At 40.6% G+C, this 20829-nt stretch overlaps 1 protein-coding gene across 4 annotated transcripts in view; it reads right to left on the bottom strand.

Annotated features, from left to right (window-relative positions):
- Positions 1 to 1288: 1288 nt before the first annotated feature.
- The window catches only part of dock3 (dedicator of cytokinesis 3), a 557701-nt gene continuing 538160 nt past the window's right edge, over positions 1289 to 20829 (bottom strand). For all 4 annotated transcript variants that reach the window (XM_048254372.1, XM_048254373.1, XM_048254374.1 and 1 more), the window contains 2 exons: positions 7298 to 7417; positions 1289 to 1545 (listed from right to left, as the gene is read on the bottom strand). In XM_048254372.1, coding sequence (XP_048110329.1) covers positions 1484 to 1545; positions 7298 to 7417 — 182 coding nt within the window. In that variant the 3' untranslated portion in view covers positions 1289 to 1483. The remainder of the gene's footprint in view (positions 1546 to 7297; positions 7418 to 20829) is intronic.

Genomic DNA, 20829 nt, shown 5'->3' with positions numbered 1-20829 from the left:
CATCCTGTCTGCCTGCATTCTTTGCCCCCAGTGAAGCAGTTCAGTGGTCAAGGGAGAATTAGTGGTCCAGGAAATTATGAATTATGGAGTATTACCACGTACTACCACCTATGTAGAAGTACCAGAACAGACCTTCCTTATGATTGTGTATCAGTTACCACAGGGCCAATAGCATGGACAACAGCTAATAGAAATAATATTGACTGATTTCTCATTATTGAAGGAGTGTAATGTAACATAAAAATGTTTCACACCATTAGTGCTATTTCACAATTTTCAATCACTCCAGGTCTGAAAAAAAAACAAAAAAATAATTCATTCAGTTACCTTAAATGAACACCAGGCAACGTTTTCATGTTAATTACTTATCTTCGTAAGTCAGTATATGGTTAAATGACTCATTACAGGGCGAATGAAGACTCTCTCGCCCACCCCTACTGCCTGTAGGAAGAATATCCCGCTTGCAAGTTCAGTGTATCGTACCCGCCGACCGAAGCAGGATCAGTTTACATCCTGCATACAGCACAGAGGCAGGCTAACAAGATGCTAGCGATTGTTGCAAACGTGTGTATAATGGCAGAGCCAGCGAAGAAGCAGCAAAAACCCTTGACGAAAGATGCAAAGAAAAGGAAAAGAGCTTCAGACCGAGCAAGGGGGGTTTCGTAGAGAAAAAGCATCAAGCTTGCCTGGTGTCCCTTTAAAGGAACATGACATTTTGGGACATTGCTTATTCACTGTTTCTCCCAGAGTTAGATAAGTAGATACATACCCTTCTCGTCTCTGTGCGCACACACCCACCGCTAGACTAGCTTAGCACAGGTGCCTCAAAGTGGCCAGCTCCAATTAGCTTACAGCTCCCAATAGTGACAAAAGAACTCCAAAAAAGCACTGCTCCTTGGGATTTGCAAAAGTAACACTGGAGCTTTTCAGGTGCTGCATGCAAATCACTCCGCCCAAGTAGCATTGCTTGAATGTGAACATAGTATGTATATGCTTACAAAATGGCCGTGTCTCATTTTACATTGTTATTTGGCACACAGCATGTAAATAGGAAAATGTTGGGAGTTCTTTTGTATCTATGGTACTTATTTAACTCTGGGAGATATGGTGAATAAGCTATGTCCCAAAATGTCTTCAAATTTCTTTAAAGAGGCTATTTGCCCTGTTGTTTTAGTGTCACAGTGTTGCAATGTTAAAAGGTACTGTGAAAAATAATAACATTTTGTTTGTTTTGGTTCAAAAAGGGGGACACTGCAAAAGGGGCTGACTGGCTGCAGTAGGGTAGGGGCTTGCCTAAATCCAAGTTGTCTGGCTCAGACACGCTGTAATGCACAGGCAGGTAGGTCTCAGCTTCTTCAGTGCCACTGGTCCAGAGCTTGTTGGTAGAGGAATCCAACATATCTGAATGTGTGGTCAGCTCTGGCCAAAGTTGCTGTCATTCAGGGTGGACACCCCACTGCTAGAACTGCCTGATAATGTGGAATTACTGCCATCCAGGCCTGATTGAGTACTGGTGTGCAATGCAGGTATAGGGTGCAGGAGTGACTACAAGGGAAAAATAGAAAAAATGAAGTGAGACCATAATGGTGTATGAACAAAGTATCCACTTTTCCTGGCTTGAACATTTCTACATTCAGTAACCCTTCCTTTTACAGTCCCCTAATTACTAGGTATTTACCTAGTAAGTACGTGGTAAGTTTTGGTACATTATTAGGTAATTACCACAGGTAACATTAGGGTAAATACCATCATGTGATGTTATGACATCACATGATGGTATTTACCCTAATGTTACCTGTGGTAATTATGAATCATGTCATTTCTACATTCAGTAACCCTTGCTTTCATCAACCCTAGGAAATCACTACACAGCACCTAACCACGCACCTAACATAATGAATTTTTTGTTAGACTTTTTTTTTATTATTATTAGACAATCTTATATCGTAATATCCCACATGAAAACGTCCGTGAATAGTTGGCCTCTGGAATTTTCAAAATTGTCTCGGGGAACCCAGCCCGAAACCAGCTTTTTTTTTTTTTTTTTTTGCACCTCCACTTTCAAACTCGTTCCAGCGCTGGCAGCCTGCCATCTATTGCTCCGATAATTACATCAATATTTCACACCTCTCTTCTCTCTAGCACTGTATCTCCATCCTTTAAAACTGCTATTGTCAGACCAACGCTGAAAAAACCTGGATTGGATTCTGACAACTTCAACAACTACAGGCCTATTTCCAACTTGCCTTTTCTCTCCAAAGTTCTTGAGAAGATAGTGGCAACTCAACTCCAGGATCACCTGAAGGACAATGACTTCTTTGAGCCATTCCAGTCTGGATTTCATCCTATGCACAGTACTGAAACGGCTGATTAAGATTAGAATGGCAGCACCATCTCTTGCTCCAACCAGGTCAAGAGCCTTGGTGTCATACTGGACAATACAATTTAATTTAGTGCGCACATAAACAGAATGTCTCAAAGTGCCTTTTTCCATCTAAGGAACATTCCCAGTGCTCACTCAGCAGAGTGCAGAAGTCCTTGTAAATGCGTATGTGACCTCCCGCCTTGACTACTGTAATTCTATCTTGTCTGGAATCCCTAATAAGCTACTCCATCGGCTCCAACTGAATTCTGCAGCTAGGATTATAATAGGCTCCAAATCCACTAAGTCATGTAACACCATTGCTTATGCAACTGCAGCTGCCTACAGAATAAATCCTGCTCCTGGCATACAAGGCCCTACACAATTATACCCCCACCTAGTGTACCTCACTGATCTCCTGGAAGTTTACACCCCTGCCCGCTCACTGAGATCCTCCTCAGAAGGCCTACTGCATGTACCTAGTGTGAACCTCAGCACCCTGAGAGGCTTTCAACTACATCGCCCTCAATTACTGACTTTAAAAACAGACTTAAAACCTCTTCAAGCTTATGGACTGGACTGACTGACTGACTTTTACTTTTATTTTATTTTTTATTTTTCATGTTATGAGATGACTATAATTTTAACAACCTTTTTGTTTGTGAAGTGACCTTGGGTGTCATGAAAGGCGCTTTAAATAAAATGTAAGGGCAATTCCATGCAAAGGTCATCCTTACCATGGAAAAAAAAGTTGTGCATATGCAAATAGAACTGTTGTTAAAATCTTCATTTAGATCTATATTTTATTGTTTGTAACTGATCTGATTGAATTTGATGGAGAATGACACTCTTTTTACATCATAAATATGATGTGCAACCATACAGAAACAACATTTTTCACATGGTAATATTATACATATTTAAAAAGTGGCTAAATGGACCCAAGGTTCAAACAAATTGTGTCATTTGACAAATTCCAGATTGACAAGGGAATGGTAGAGCAATGTCTATGCTCAGCTTGCCTTTAAGAGCACAGCTCCTTACATTTGTAAGGCTTTTGTTTTTAAGTCAGCAAGTTCCATGGCCATGTCACATCCATAACGTTTTATAGGAAAAGTTTATGCTACACATACAGTGTTGATGCGACAATGTCCATAGTGTCTGTGCAAAGCTGATTTATATCAATGTAAAGTGTGATGACCAAATTGTGCCCCTTTCTTACTTTTAAAACCTTTAATGGTGCGTTATGGATGTGACGTTATGGATGTTACATAATGTGAATTTACAAGATTGGGAACTTTATTATACCTCAAAGCCGATAAAACGTCTGTTCTGGTGGCATGTCAGTTTCAACGCATTTCAACTGAAGCGAAGTGTTAAGTGAAGACTTTTAGCACTTTTACATCCCTCACCCTATGCTACAGACCTTTTATTTATTTTCTTATTTCACCACACGTCAAAACACACACACACACACACACACACACACACACACACACACACACACCTGACTTTCTCCAACTTTTGCACATCTCCATAGAACTTTTTATTTATTATTTTTGATTTCTCCTCCATCTACCCATGTCCCAACCTACCCACACACACACTACACACACACACACACAGTCAACTGCTACACTCCCCTCCCGCCCACACACACATCTTCATCACTCACATACATCATACATACAGTAATCTGCTTGCAATAGTAAGTCCCTTCACCATACTTGCAGTACACTGCCCCCCCCCCCTCTCCCCTACATACACAGCACATTATTTCATGAGGAAGCTTCTCCAACACACATCCCCAACACAGCACACTGTCCCCCCAATACACAGCACATTGTCTCATGAGGAAGCTTCTCCAACACACATATTGCACACTGCCCTCTCCCCACATACACAGCACACTATCCCATCTCCCTTGTCATCCCCCCAACACACACACCAAGACCCCTAGCAGTTGGGTTAGCCCCTTGAGCCGTGGATCTGCCCAAGGTTTCTTCCTTGGTAAGGGAGTTTTTCCTTGCCCCTGTTGCTCTTGGGTGCTCCTTGTTTAATTTTTCATGATTACTATTTCAATTGTTTCATATCAAAATTCACTACTTAATTATGTGTTTTATGTAGTTTGTCGAGGACTGGCTCAGACACGTCACATCCATAACGTGAAACCGTCACATCCATAACGCCAGTTTTTCCTACATAATGCATTACAAAAATGAAGCATAGTTTCAAAAACACACTTTTTGTGTTCATTCAAGTCTCCTTCATGCTACATATATCATAGTTTCGGCAGTTTCCTTAAAAATTCACAGAGTTTGTAGGAAACCTGTAATCTCTCACAAAAGTGTGTCCATTTCATGTCACATCCATAACGCTGAGAAAATGCCTTGTATTCTTAGGATGAAATTGATTATATGAAATTTGAGGATTTCTCAGTATTCAGAGGACAGAGGTTACATTAAAAGTTATGCAAATTAATTCACTGATACTAATTTTGCCCCCACTCTAAGGCATTTTGTTTACCAATATGAGTCCAATTGTCACGCTGGAACTGCCCTGTATTATTATTATTATACGCCAGGCACTGGCTTGCCATGGCAGAGCCAGGGAAAAGTAACAGAAAGCATGTAAACCATTGAGAGAGAAGTGTCATAAAATATAAGCTGTAGGGGTAGCTCTGTTTAGACATTGTTTTAGAATAAAATAAAGAACTGCTTTGGACTAAATTTTATTGTTGTTTTATTGTTTCACTCATTGTGTAGAGGTCCAATTGGATTGTTAATACTTGTTACTAATACTAGTTAGTAAACTACTCATTAATTGAATATGGAAAGCACTCCACTTTAGAACAGGGAGCATATTCTCACTTATAATGGATTAATTCATATGTATTTAGGCAGTATTAACAGTCGTAGCATTTCATTCTACAAGAACAGACCATGCTATTTGGGTGTTGTTAATGGAGAACTGCTTTTGGAACTGCTACATAATAAGGCCAGAACTATGCATTGCCTGTTATGATCAGAATTTGTGTCCTACTGCCTCCTAATTTACCAGTAACAATCAGTAGTTAGGAAGTAATATCTGCTTAAATCTTAGTTATTGGTCTGTTAAGGGTGGAATATGGTCATGCCTTGTAAATTATTAATTAACGAGTGATAACTGCCAATTGAATGCCAAGCTGTTTTCGGGAGCTTTGTCCTAGAGTGCCAGCAACCTAGACCATTGTTGATGATTTTTGTACAGCCACAGCATATTCTGTGTTATAGCTATGAACACATACAAAGGCTCGTTTAAAAGGTGAGACTTTAAGCTCTTGGTGGGTGCAACCCGTGTATTTCTACACGCCTCTGTTCCTGAGAAATCCTAAATTAAACAGTGGCTAGTTTTCATCAAAATCGCTGTTTTTTTCTAGAAATGGAGATATAACGTCTTCATGAAATATGAATTGTTGCCTGTTACTTACTTGTGTAAACCTTCCGGGAAGTGATCAGCGAGACCTGGCGAGACTGCCACTTAGTGATAGACTCACGAAAATGGCCTGGTTTTTACCTGACGTGCATGCGTCACTGATTCGACCCAAAGCGGCAACCGAGTTATGATAAAATGTCCAGACAAAATGTTTGTTTATTTCACCTCTCCGTTTTGAAATTTGTGTTCCGTATTGCTGTCATGTACCACCTTGAATTCTATCAAACATTTAATAGTGTGTTGATGGTAGAAGCATTTTAGCTTGCAGAACAGTGCCATATTCATCAAAAATGCTATTGATTCGCGCTACGGTAACTCATCTCGACAAGGTAGCTCATCTCGACACCAGGTGTCAGAATAGCTATGAAGTAAAAGTATTCTAAAACCTCACAACCGCGACCAGACATGAATGCTTTGCGAAGGTTTGGAACAGCTGGCAACGACGTGCAACATCTAATTCACACTGCTGCAACGGTTTCGTCTCGTCGCGAATCTGGTATGAATTGGCTTTAACAGGCTACATTAAGGAAAGTAGGCTACAAATGTGCAGAAAAAGTCTTAGGTCCAAGATATTCCATGGTTTTAACTCCTCAACTTTCCAATCCTCCGCCGATTTACTGCTGCACCGTTCTATGCCACTTCAAAAACTTGTGTGCACGAGTTGAGACTTGCGATGTGAGATTTTAGCGTAGCCACCACCCACGTTCAAATTGCTAAATGCCATGCTTTGCGTGGAAATGAGTGTACGCCTGTCCTATGGCTGTTTTACGAAGGTCTTTGAAGAGCTCTTTCATGAGATGTTTCTTGTGTGACACCTTGGTAATGAAAAATGTTTTTTTTATAGCTCATCAATATTTACTAAACCAGGTGATATGACTGGAGGTATATTTATTTTCTAACTTTCTAACTTACATATTTCAGCTGGTTCCTTTTCTTCCTTTGCCTTGATGTACTGTTTTTTCTTTTTTGTCCTGCCTCATTTCACTTTATTACACAACTTTACTTATGGACTTTAATGTTCGGATTTCTTTATATGTGTGGGTTTTTTGAGTCAATACTAATGTCTAGTGAAAATTTCATGTGAATAGCCTCATTGGAAATATACTTACAAACTGAAAAAAAATGAATGACGCATTAAATACTTGTTTCTCTCGCTGAATGTTTGAGTTGGAAAGTTGCATCTGCCTTTCAAGTTTACATTTGAAATGTGATGCACAGCTGAATGTTATGGTATAAAGAAGTCAGTGCTGATGTAAGCATACAGATAAAGGAAAAGACAGGTCTTGGGTTTTCATATCAATAATGTCCAAATAAATATGAAATTTGTAAATACAGTATGTAATTTACCTTTAATATTGGATGATGTGTTGGATCAAATTCCTCACTTGCCCTTTTATTGTTTGTCACTTGAATATATTAACTTTCAACTTACAACTTTTGTGTATATGTGTATGCACTGACCAGGAGGAAGGTTGCGAGGGGGTACTGGGGGTGCCATCACATTTCCCACATGGGTGGACAGAAATGGCAGTGTCTCTCGAGTTCCGCTGTCCAAACTCCAGCTGCTAGGCGCAGTGAGGACTAATGAAGAAAGAGATTCTTAATGACAAGCATAGTGGAAATATACAGAGTTAAAGCAGACTTTCAGTGTGGCATTAATAATAATAATAATAATAATAATAATAATAATTATAATAATAATAATATATGCCTCGTAGAGTGCTTTATCACATACTCAAAGTGCAATGTAGGATAAAAAAAATCAGTCAAGTTTAGTCAAGAAAGGGGGGAGAGCCATGTAGGGTTTTGAAGGTAAGGAGAAGGACTTTGAAGTAGATCCTCTGTGGGACAGGGAGCCAGTGGAGGTCTTGTAACACTGGGGTAATGTAATGGTGGGAAGGGGTGGATGTGAACAATAGAGCAGCTGAATTTTGAACGTGTTGTCATCTGTTGAGCAGGTGAGAGGGGAGACCACTGAAGAGAGCATTGCAATAATCCAGCTGGGAGGAAATGAGGGCATGGGAGGAAATGAGGGCTCAGTATCAGAGTGGGAGAGGAGTGTAGATGTTGATTTGAGACTCAAATGAAATGGAGTCTAATGGTATGTTTCCACCGAGCGGTACTGTTTGGTATGTAATTACTTGCGTTTCCATTGTCAGAATTTTTAAATGTTACCAAAACAACTGACCCGTACTGTACCATTTTGTGGCACCCTTCCTTTGGGGTACCAAGCGTAATGGTAATTTTGTGAAATTCCATAGGGGGCGCTACAGCCACCACATATCAATATCTCAGGTGCTGATGACAGTGAGTCCATCAGGTAAGCTCAGCTAAACTCAGTTCAGCTCAGCTCTGATGCCTGCTCTCGGCACCAGAAACTAACAAGGCAGACCATCTCCTTTATTAAGGCTGGAGAAGCCCAGGCCACAGCAAAGGGCTTTGTCAGGTCTCCTAGCAACTGCCCATGACTTGCAGCTGAGGGTTGACCTGGAGAGGTGGCTCAGGTTCCCAGAGGCCATCACAATGACTACACTAGGCCAGACATGGTCATCCTGTCAATGTCAACAAGACAGGTGGTAATTATGGGGCTTACTTTCCCCTGGGAGGACTGGATAGAGGACACAACAGAGAGGAAGCAAGGCAGGTACACCAACCTCGCAGACAAGTGTCGCAGACAAGGTGTGGAGGATGTGGTGCCTACAGAGGATTTGCAGGGCAAACCCTCTGCAGGGCATACCATCTCTTAGGCCTTGTAGGTGCCTACAAACAGCAGGGCATCAGTCGCAGCACTGAGGCAGCCAAAAAGGTATCAAGATGGATATGGCTAAAGAGGAGCGAATTTTGGAATTGTGCTGCTCAGACACAAGTCGGAGTCTGATCGGCCCCAGCTGGGTCGCCCAGATAAGGGTGTATGATGTTTTGAGACCCGAAACACCCAATTACTCACTGAACATGTGAAACATCACTGAAGGTGTGCATCACAAGATGTATTTAGGAGATAGACATTGTTACAGTTTAAAAAGGCTTTTACAGTATTGTGCAAAGGAAAAAATACAAAAGTAAAACATAGGAAACACACTTTGGGGAGGGCTGTGCACCACTGTAAGCTATATTCACTATATACATTTTTCTGTACATCCTATCCCTATGAGGTCTGGACTCTGGCTGGGCCACTCTAAAATGTTGACAATGTCCTCTGTTAACAAATTCTTGCCTTGTTTGGCTGTATGTTTTGGGTCATTGTATGGTTTAATGGTCCAATGACGCCTATTGGGGCAGGTCTCTGTGTCTCCAGGTCCCCCTGGTTGAAAAACATCCCAAAATAATAATTTTCTTACCCCCACAATTGAAATGGACATGGTATGGTATCATTGGGTTTTAATGCTTCTTTTTTATGCTAATCTCAGGCCATGTCCCTGGATCAAAAAAGCAAAAGCTAAATCCTTTGTCTTGGTGTGCCCATATAAGGTTTAGCTTAGTTGTGCATGTTTGAAGAAGAGTGATCCATGATCAGCATCCAAGATGACCAAGTGATCCATTTTGGGATGGAGTGAAAATTTCAACCACCAAAACACCATCCCCAAAGTGTTAGTTTTGGGTGTTTTTTAGACAATGTGACCTGGTGAATTTCTCAAAGTAAACAGTAACACTAAAACAAGGGGCTAAATTGAGATTTTTGGTGGAAAAGATCAGGCAGTCTGCCGAGAGACCTGCCCCAATAGGCGGCATTGGACCATTAAACCACACAATGATCCAAAACATACAGCCAAACAAGGCAAGAAATGGTTAACCGTGAACAATATCAACATTTAAAAAGTGGCAGAGCCAGAGTCCAGATCTGTCAAAAAAAATGAGCACAAGGCCAGAGTGAAGGCAAATGATTGTCCTGACTCAAAACCCAGATTGCTGTTAAAAAGGTGGGGTCTTGAATCATTGTGGAGACATGGAGAGGCTTGGTAGGTATTATAAGGTATTATTACTGCATTCTTTTAGAGCGCCTTGAGCACTGGGTCGGAATTTCAGGTACTTCACTGAAATGGTTTGCTTCCTTCTTAGAGGGAAGACCCTTTTCAGTTTCTTTCAATGATACTTCATCTGCCCCCTTATCTTATGGTGTTCCACAGGGATCAGTGCTTAGTTGTATTTTATTCTCACTGTACATGTTGCCACTCAGTCAAATTATGAAGCATGGTATATCCTATCATTGCTATGCGGATGATACACAACTGTATCTCCCACTTAAATGTGGTTCCTCTGGTGCTCTAAACCCATTGCTTGATTGCCTAAAAGAGATTAAACTATGGATGTCCACCAATTTTTTAAAACTGAATGTATCCAAAACAGACATTCTATTTTTTGGTTCACATGAAGCTGCAAATAATGCAATTAGTGAACTAGGGTCTTTTGCCAGATATGTAAAACCTTATGCAAGAAATCTTGGCTTGACCCTGATTTTCAATTGGAGAAACAGATTAATGCTGCTATCAAGTCATCTTTTTACCACTTTAGAATCTTAAGTAAAGCCAAAACTATTTTTTCTTTCAAAGACTTTGAGATATTGATTCATGCCTTTATTTCATCCTGCCTGGACTACTGTAACTCTCTTTATTTTGGTGTCAATCAGTCCACTCTATCCCGACTTCAGATGGTGCAAAATGCAGCTGCAAGGCTGCTCACCAAGTCTAAAAAGACACAACATATTTCTCCAGTTTTGTCTTTATGTACGTAAACAACTGGACAGGTTTCATGGTGATATCTATTAGTTACAAAAAGATAAAATACACTTTTTTTGATTCCATGTTTCTAACACATTGTCTTACAACCTTTTGGCATGTGGCAGTGTCATTTTCAGACAGAACAAACATTGGTCAAGACTAGAAATTCAACAGTAAATCAATATTTGCCAGGGGTATGAATAATTTTGTTCTTAACTGTATGATTTCTCAGAATGTTAATACAAATAATGCCTAATTTGCATATTTATACATACACTTTTTGAAAAATTGCAATACAAAACATATTTGTCTTTATGTACAGTATGTAAACAACTGGACAAGTTTCATGGTGATATCTATTAGTTACAATTTTGACCCTATTCACCTGTGGTGATTGCCTTTTGATCAAATATGTTTTTGTGCTTTATGTGGAAATTTGCTAATTTTTTGTTGGGCTTTTAGGCTAAAATCAATAGACCAGTTGCAAGTCCCTAACAACCGCTGTTAAAGACGAACTCAGAGGACAAGCAAACCCAGAGCCATATAGTAAGACATTAAAACAAAGACGCAAGGTTTTGTTGTGATGTGTAAGTTCAAAGCTAAAAAGGTTTAAAATGCCAATAAAGTAGGCTATTGTTCTATCTTCATATAAGCCTAAAGACATTTGGATACAAAGCATGCATTATGAAGTTACAAAGTTATGCCACAAATGTTATCTTCATGTGCAAGAGGAAAAACTGAAATTATATAGTTTTATGTAGTATTAAGTAACATAGGCTACATTAGCAATGTGTTTTATCAACATATTCCTCAGCATATAGTTTCTATGTTCCGTTTCTATGCTAAGTGAGAACGGAGGCTACAGTGGGTCCCAGTTAAGTTTGGACGGGTTCCTTCATGAATCACGCACCCCATTTTGTCAGCAGAAATGGCACAAACTGCAGTTGACACAAACAACCACAAGGTGTCACTTGGGAGTTCTGCCACTACTATTTTTGATGCGACTTGACTTAACTGCTCTCATGACGCAGTGAGTGATTACAGTACCAAACATATGATAATACAATAGCGTGAGTTTATATATATTATACCCTATTTGTCACAGTTACTTATAGATTCGATAGTGTAACTGATAAGCGCATGAGACTTTCAGCGGGGGCACGGGAACTTAAATTGATCACGGTAGTTTAAGCTTACACTTAAACAGACAAAACATTCTAATATGAAAATGTAGATGCAATTGTTGTAAAATGGTGCAGCTCCATTAAGAATGCCCCAAAAAATATATCAAAGCACCTTTTGCATTTGAATGTAGCACGATTTTTTTTTAAACAGCTGGACAAATGATTTAGCTAATTGATTATAGCCTGCACACCAGCAATTGTTGAACATTTACCTGTACAAGACAGTAGCCCAGCCTAACAAGCATGTTGCATGTTGTAGGCCTACTGTAGAAATTTCACTTAAATTGCAACCACAACATGCCTGCTTGCCGACGTTCAAGCGACAACGAAAAAGATATCAAAGCAAGAGGGTTGAGTCTGAATGACACAGAGTTCAGACTCATATTGCTCCTCATAACCATCTATAAAAAAAAAGTGTTTTTTTCTTTTCTTTTTGAGCACGTCCGAATCCCAGGACATAACGCACTGGACCTTATAATAGGTTCGAGATATAATTCCAAAGGGGGCAGATAGGGGCCTACTGCACTTAAAACTTAAAAAGATTGAACGGCTTCCCCGGAATTTGAAATTGGCGATAAGTGACTGGCATCGGGTGAAGCTTTCGGTTGAACAGGCTATTAAAAAAAGGAGAGACTGGGCTCTCCCTTCTATGAATTGAAAAGACGTTATGCTACCTGCAAACTTTCATTGCTAAGTTTGCGCAAAGCAAGACAATGTTTTTCTGAGTCAGGATATGGCGAAATCAGTGTCATTTATTTGTCCAATGCCTACAGACCAGTTTCCATAGTGCACATCTTATCAACAGTTTGAATGTCATGTGTGTTTCTGCTCATTGACAAATACCGTTAAGCACAATGATTCATGCCCAATTAATTTCCCCTGTTAGGAGGAATAGTGTTCGCCTTTGTTACACTATTTGGTTTCGTGATGTAGCCTATGATAAACACCATATGGCCAAATATGTGACTCAGCTAATGTTATAGGCTATACAATTTCCCCACAGACAAGACAAGCTGGTGTAGCTTATTAGACTAGGCTACTAAAATGCACCGACGGTAGCCTTGGCTATGTGTAAAGTAAGCTATCGCATGATTTCATGCACGTAAGTTCATGCATCTGTCAAGTTCGCAGAGGGCCTTGCACCATCTGTCGAGTTCGCACAGGGCCTCGCACCCCCTTGCGACGGCCCTGCAGCTCCTCCTAAGACAGCGAGGAAAAAGTTAAAAATACGCCGATAAACCCGAAAAAGTTGACAGGTTTGTTTCGTCCCGTGATTATTTGTGAAATTGTGCAAACGACAGCCTTTTCAAGGCATTTCAAGGAAGGTGTCGTAGCATGCAAGCTCCCAAATTGACCCAGTAGCCTACAGAAGGCATCAATAAATTGTTGGGAATGGGGAGGGTCGTGCGTTTTTTCTCAATCACTTTGGAGGGTCATAGAAAAATTTCTTACTGGCGAGGGTCACGTCTTTTTTGACTAACGCTCCCAAAACTCCTCCGGTAGCCCCTTAAATAAATAACGAACAATCCCTAATTGATTATAGCTGTAGGCCTACACCAGCAATTGTTGAACATTTACCTGTACAGGACATTGACAGTAGCCCAGCCTAACAAGCAGATGTTGCAAAAGACGCAATTAATCAGAAATAAATAATGTAATCTGCATCGCTTTATTTAACAAACTGCAAGCAACAAGGGGGTTGAGTTCGCTGTAAGCGAAGAGCAGAGCCTATCTGTTAAGGCACTCGATAGGCTATATAGTAACGAGCTGTGTGCGCCTGGAAAGACAATAGAAGATGCTTTCTGAATAGCACAGCGAAGACGGCTCTGGACATCCCATACCCTCCCCCCACTTCCTGTAGCCTATCATTATGACTTGTTGCCGTTTTGGGACATTAAGCTTTTTCATCGTTAAGCCCTCCCCCCCCCTTCTTTCACAAGCAGTGGGGAGCTGGCACAAAGTAACACTTTTGGTAGACAAAGGAGGGTTCTCCGCTTCTGTGGTTTGGCTTAATAACCGTGCAACCAGGCCAGGACAGATATTTTAGAGAGGAGGAGAGACGCCGTGCAGCTCAGATGTCTTCTTAATTTTTCTTTATTCTTTAGTAAAAGGTGCAGAACATTATTAAACTTTGACTAACGCTTCGATGTGTCGATGTTTTGACTAACTAACATCTAAAAAAGTTAGTCAAAGTTTAATAATGTTCTGCACCTTTTACTAAAGAATTAAGAAAAATTAAGAAGACATCTGAGCTGCACCGTGTCTCTAACACTTTTGGCTTTGGCTAAATATTTCTAAAATCTTTTGAGTTTCACTAGTCACATGTTTTAACAAGGAACACTTGTTATTGAACTTGTGTGTCGAAAATTGACTTCATTTTCCATAATGGAAAAATAACATATGCAGAGTCTAACCAAGGTCAATCTTGCCAAAAAAGCCCTCAAACCTGGAAACACATGAGGCAAAAGTGCAAAACATCACAAAACTAACTAAACTAACACGCCAAGATATTTTTGTATTGCAATCATTGTAGCCCATAGTTGTAACAGCGCCAGAACAGTCGCTTTTACTCCCCGTGATAGCGCCATTATAAACAATGTTTAACGTGTTCCCCAAAACAGCTATCAACTAATCACCAAACGCCTTATAAACAAGTATTGCCAGGAGCAACACCTTGCAAAAATTATAACAATAGGCCTAGGCCTTTATATGGCTCTGCTCCTGCCTAGATTCGAACTCAGAACTGCCTGAAAGTTGCAGACCTGTTCTGGAAATACGCGCATTAACCCACTCGACCGTCAGACAACGCTATCTGCTTCGTGTAGGCCTATTGGGTAGGACTAGTGATGGGCAAATGAAGCTTTAGCAAAGTCCTTTTAGGCAAGTCCCTCCACTCGGCGGCCATATACCAACGTTTTATGGGCACTCATCGGGCACAGTCTTTGGGTCGAACTGCGCGCCGCTAAGGCTTCACGACACCAATCTTGCTCCAGCCGGCGCGACCACAACACATGATTGGCACGATGTCTTCACAACACACCATATGATTGGTTCAATGTATTCACATCACACCACATGATTGGCTCAATGTATTTACATGTCGACGTTTTGCCGAGGATGGGGTGGGATATGTGTAGACAACGGCTATATTGGCGTGACAAACTAGCCCCATGCATTTCTATGGAGAATTTTTTGAGTGCTGTGTCTCCACATTAGAAAGTCTCTGGCTTTAGTGAACCACTAAACCACAGCAGTGTGAAGCTAGCAACACTAATGAAAAAATTATGTTGAAAAATGTATGTGTGGCGGCCATCTTTTTGCTTTTCGCTAGGTTCACACTGCTGTGGTTCAGTGGTTCACCAAAGCTTCATTTGCCCATCACTAGGTAGGACTGTAGCCTACACTGGTTGCTGTGGCACAGTCTTGAGTGACCGAATTCGTTTTCCTTTGTCATATGAATGCTGTCATTTTGTTAACATTACTGTTAAGGAGATGCTGTAGGCAAAGGCTATATTTAACCTCAAGTAGTGTAGTAAAACAAATCAGAACTATTCACGCAGGTTTCTGGGCAGCATATTTATGTTCTGTTAGCAAGTTTAACTTCTCATGACTGCCAACAAAGTAGCCTACTGCCAGCTGACGAAGCTCTCATTTTAAAACATTACTGAGAGACAGGCACTGTACAATCAAGACATCTTGCCACTGAATCCAAAAATGTTTAACATTATGTACAAAGCTTATAGGCTACAGTGGACTAGCATGTTGCAGGGGCTGCTAAAAACACAGAGAAACGCACTGAAAACTCGGCCAATCACAGCCCTTGCTGTCGAATGCTCCGCCCGGTTCGACCGTGGAACGCCACAGCGGACTATGCTGCCCCCAAGCGGCTGTAGTTGTACTTACATTTCACCCAGCTGTGTGAATCACCTTGATGGTGAATGAAGTGTCAATTCTTAACTGGGACCCACTGTAACATTAGCCTACATTTCACACAAATGACAAGATGTAGGGTAGAGCCTAAAGTTTAGTTGACACTTCATTTGAGTTGATTGTTTTAAGAAAGTGCACATGGGCTTGCAAGTAACATTATTACAATGTTATGTTTGTGATGGATCAACAAATAGCAACTTATTTTGAGATGGGGCTCAAATATAACATCAGGCTAGGGCCTACATGTAAATTGAGTTCTCAGTGTGGAACGCAACCCCCCAGTCTGTTCTCATGTGAAACGAATGTGATGTCAAAGTTCAAGCACGTTTCATCCAGTCCTTCTAGAGAGGGTTAAAGCGGAGTTGCAGAGTTCACAGTTGCTAGGCTAGCGCAAGTCATCAGTATGTGTTAGCCTGCCACTAAACACAGTCCTACCCACTTCAAAGTACACCCGAGGCAAATAAATTATAACGCCAGACAATCGATGTAAATGTCTGTGTTGACAGAATAGTGTTAGAAATAAAACTACCCTTGCATCGCTTTGCAATAGTTATACCAAAGATCCTTGATTACTAGCTCCGCTTTAACCCTCTCTGGTTATACTTTGTTCCCTGAAGTTGGTAGTAGGCATATAAGCAACGGCAGCGTCGGACTGATATTACCTAGGATTCTACCATGTATCCCGATTGGAGTGCGCTTCTCTCGGTGCAGTACTACTAACCAGAGCAAGTATAATTACCGGTGTTCAAAACGGTCTCCACTGATAAATATAACACTTGATAACTTGGAAATAAGGTCCTATGTCCAAAATCCTGATCCCCCCCCTTTAAGTATCTTGCCGCTAAAAAGACACAACACATCTGCCATGTCACCTTTACTCTCAATTTAATTTCAGTTCCTCTTCAAGCGAAACACTTGCTTTTTCCGAATATGGCTATTACTACTGCTGTCGTACACGGTGCAACATGCATTACGCCTACTACAATGTCATGACCAGTACCTAGGGTTGATTAACTGCAGATGCCCTACCCATACACTAGTCCCCAGTATGCAGCATGGTATGCAAGCAGCAGAGCCCTACCAACCAAATGGCCAGAACCTCATCAATTAATGGACTGCAGGTGCTGTTTATTGAGCCCCACACACTACTCCTGTGCTTAGGGATGTAACGATTCTGGTATAATGGTAAATCGTGATAAAAATGTTGACGATAACAATTACCGTTTTCTTTTCAAATATCATAATTATCACGGTTGATTACCACGGTGTGGAAACCGTGTGTTTAATCCTTCTCAGCTTCATCTGAGCCTGCTTTTGACATACAGTAGGCCTGGTACAATGAAACATAACTGGTACCCTACTGATTCTGTTGTTTAATTGATGATTTTAACTGCGATTCAGATTAGGCTACACCTGATTTTAAAAGGTGTAAAATTTTCACCGCAAAACGTGCACTGTATCATGTAGCCACTCTGCGTCTTTTTATGTTCGCGTCCACATTAAATCCATTCCACTCACGTTATCAGGAGAATACAGTAGCCTAAAGTTTTGTTTCGAACACTTACTTTGGTCTCACTCATTGGATCCAAATAACAGAAATAGCAAACTTCAAGTAGCCTAATGGTAGTTAAGTAGCCTATCAGTGCTTTCTGAACATATTGAACACACTTTTAAAAGTACTGTGATAGTACCGAAAACCGTGATAATTTTGGTCACTATAACGTGAGGTTAAATCTTCATACCGTCACATCCCTACCTGTGCTATTTGTCCATATACTGCATACCATTTGCTGCTTTCTCCATACATCAGTATGTAGTAGTCATTTTCGGAAATGGCACCTGTTCACAATAATTAACTAGGCTAATGATTCATGGCTACTCATGTTTGTTGGTTGTACACCCCATGTTGTTGTATATGAGGTAATGTTCCAAGCCATTTTTAACTGCTTTTCTCCAACATCTGTTGCTTGCAGATTGACAAGGCAGTACTGGCACTCATGACCGATGCACAGCTTGCACAATATATACCAACCTACGGCGATCGACTAGCTGTTGTCTCTTTTTGTCATCAGCAGCGCCATAGAACTAACAGAGAGACTCTCCTAGAGAGGATAAAAGAGAAGATAGGGGATAGGAAGATGTCGAAAAAGGATTGCCGCATGCCATCTGAATTGCATGGATTGTCAAGAAAAAGCAACAAAAATGCAGAAAAGCAGGTACGAAAGATAGAAATTGGGTGGCTTCACTACTCAAAACCTCACTACACCCAGGTGAGAACGAGGCATGGTGGTGGGACAAGATACACAACAGTTGATAAAGGAACTACTGTCAAGCAGTAGAGGTGGGTCGGTCGCGAACAAACTAGTTCCTTTCAACGGGTCTTTAAAATGAACGACCTGAACTGGTTCGCCTTTCCAGTTCGTTCTTTCGTTCGTCGCTGAATCACACTGACCTGCTGCTGTGAATGCCTATGGTCCAGCTTCCTAAGGCGAGAGCCAAACCAATCGTATGCTGTTGTCTGTATTGTTTCTAAAACATTCTCATCGAATTAGCCAATGAGGGGCATGAAAGCATAGCAACCGTTTCCATGAAAAAAAAAACCCAAATGGGCTAGTGAGACTACTGGGAGAGCATACGATAAAAAAATAACGATAATGAATTACATTAACAATTCCATTTTGCATTTCAATTCTGGCATTTACATTTAAATATCTGTCTAATGGTAAATGCATGCTGTCTTTGTATTTTCTGTGTCATGCCAGGTTAATAAATGTCTCTTCAATCTGTCTCGTTCGTTCGTTCTCACGCCAAGACCCCCCACCTGTTTCACTTCGGTCTGTCGTTCTTGTTAAGTCAGTCACTCGTTCTTGGCAGAGTAAAGCAGAAGAAGCAGAGTGATTATGGCTCTGTAGCCTAGGCAAAATGGGGACTTGAAACCTTTTCATCAATATAATCTTTCTGCCAAGCCTTTAAACATGTTTGTCGGCATAGCATACTGGGTCTTTTGTTCGTTTATGAATGAACACATTTTTAAAAAAGAAATTAGCTGATCTAGCCGTAGTCTAGAACTACTCTATTTACCTTCAATATGTCAATGTAATGTCAAGGTGAAACACATTAGCTACTGCTGTTTTGTCTAAAAGTACACATAATCATGAAGTTGCAGGTATATTTGCCGCTACAATTACAGTGTTGTGTTGACCGTTTTCACAAACGAGGAGCTGAGAACCTGCATTCCATGATTCACCGCTGAACTACGTTGTAGGCTACCGGAAATGCGACTGAACGAAAGAACGAGCGATTCAGAACGAATCATCTTGGCGAACTGAACGACGCAAACTGTGTCATGAGAATGAACGACAAAATCCACCTTTATCAAGCAGTTGTTGGAAACCAGAAAACAACTGTTTTTTCCAGATAAATTGTCGACCAAAGGGCCACAAGAGAATTTTGATTTTGAGATGCGTGACTTCAAAAGGAATTCCATTCCGTTGGAAGAGACTGTGGGCAAATTGTATGAGTCAACAAAGTTGAAGCTTCTCCGTTTTTACATCTGCTCGAAGGACAAATTCTCGAGTGACTCCTCGACTGAAGATGCAGAAGATCGAGACACAGGGGTTTGTTACTGTTCATTCTTGTCACTATGGACATCAAATAATGACCACAAACAATGGAGCTATTGGTCAGATAACATTAAAATCCCCTCAATGTATTTTTGGTGTTTGTTAACAGTTCAGTGAACAATGTATACTAGGGGTGTCACGATTCTCCAAATCCCCGATTCAATTTTCAATCTTTTTTTATTATTACTATTAATGCATTCCTTATGTTACTTACTTTATTTGGCCTTTTCCTTTTCTGTTTTGGGGGCTTTTATTTTGAAACCGCTTTTCGACCGCAAGGTTGTAATGTAAACAGAACTAACATTAGGCTAAACAGAGATGAAACAACACAGAATGATAATTTGATTGTTTTGTAACACCCCTAGAAGAGACCCAATGTTAGGGTTCATGGAATATGTACTTATTAATGTGCATTTTAAGCCTTAAATAATTTGTAACTAGATCATCTTTTCACTTGCTAAATTGAGTAGGCTAAATTAGTGTTAATTGACGTGAATGAACGACAAAATACTTCCACACCAGTGATTTCAGAGTAGCAAGAGGGCTTCAATTTTGGTAGGTTGTTGTGTATTTTAACTGGCTGCAGCCTAAAATTAGAGTTGAGTTGAACATACAGGTAAGTTCTACGTCCATGAAACCCTTCAGAAAAAGTGGCAAATTTGAGGGGAAGCAGGTAATCCAACCATTTTACCAATGGCTGGGGCGCTTCCGAATAGCCATGATTCCAAACTTGAGTGCATTTTCAGCTGCTAAATTAGCTGCTAATTAGCATGTTATCGATGGCGGGCCAGGGTCCATATCGCGCTAAAAGTTGCTAACTAAAAGAGTTGTCTCTTAAAAATTATTCACAAAGCTGCTGAGACCTACTTTTAGCTACAACTCTTAAGATAAGATAAAAGCTCCGTTGCTATGGTCTCATGCTCGAGCCTGCTTGCATTTACATCCGTGATTTGGTTGGTTAGTGACAGACCTGTGGAAGTAGGCATGCTCTATGGTACTGCGCTGCTGCGGAGTGCCTGCAAAAATCACAGGCACAAAATAAAAATGGTAAAAATGGTTTACCAAAATAGTCCAAGACAGTATGCATAGTAATTTGAAACAGTGTAGATTTATTCTGAAGTACTTGTTTCTCCAGAGGTTGTAAAGTCACCCACACTATTGTTTTCTTTTGTTGCATTTGTGGAAGACCTGAACATTAAAGCATTTTTCAGATCCTGCTTTTAGTGTGAATCTGTCTGCTGAATTTCTACCACTCTATGTTCTAATTATGTTCAGTTGTTTACTTAAAACAAAACCAAAACAAGAAACTAACAAGACCAAAAAGTAGTTTAATATGAAACCCTGATGGGCCATGCTGTGGCACACTAAGTTTCAACACACTGTGTCCATTACAGTAGGTGGAGTGTGAGTGCACTGCAGGTGAGTGTCCACTGAAGTAGGAGAGAGGTAGTGTGAATGGAGGAGGAGTGCACTACAGGTCAGTGTCCAATGGTAGGGGAGGGACGATGTGAGTACTGTAGGTCACATTTGCAGAGCAGTTG

The sequence above is a fragment of the Alosa alosa genome, chromosome 10, assembly GCF_017589495.1.
Source record: "Alosa alosa isolate M-15738 ecotype Scorff River chromosome 10, AALO_Geno_1.1, whole genome shotgun sequence".
Classification (NCBI taxonomy): domain Eukaryota; kingdom Metazoa; phylum Chordata; class Actinopteri; order Clupeiformes; family Clupeidae; genus Alosa; species Alosa alosa.
Note: the sequence above shows the minus strand (reverse complement) of the source record. Positions and strands in the feature narration are given on the sequence as shown.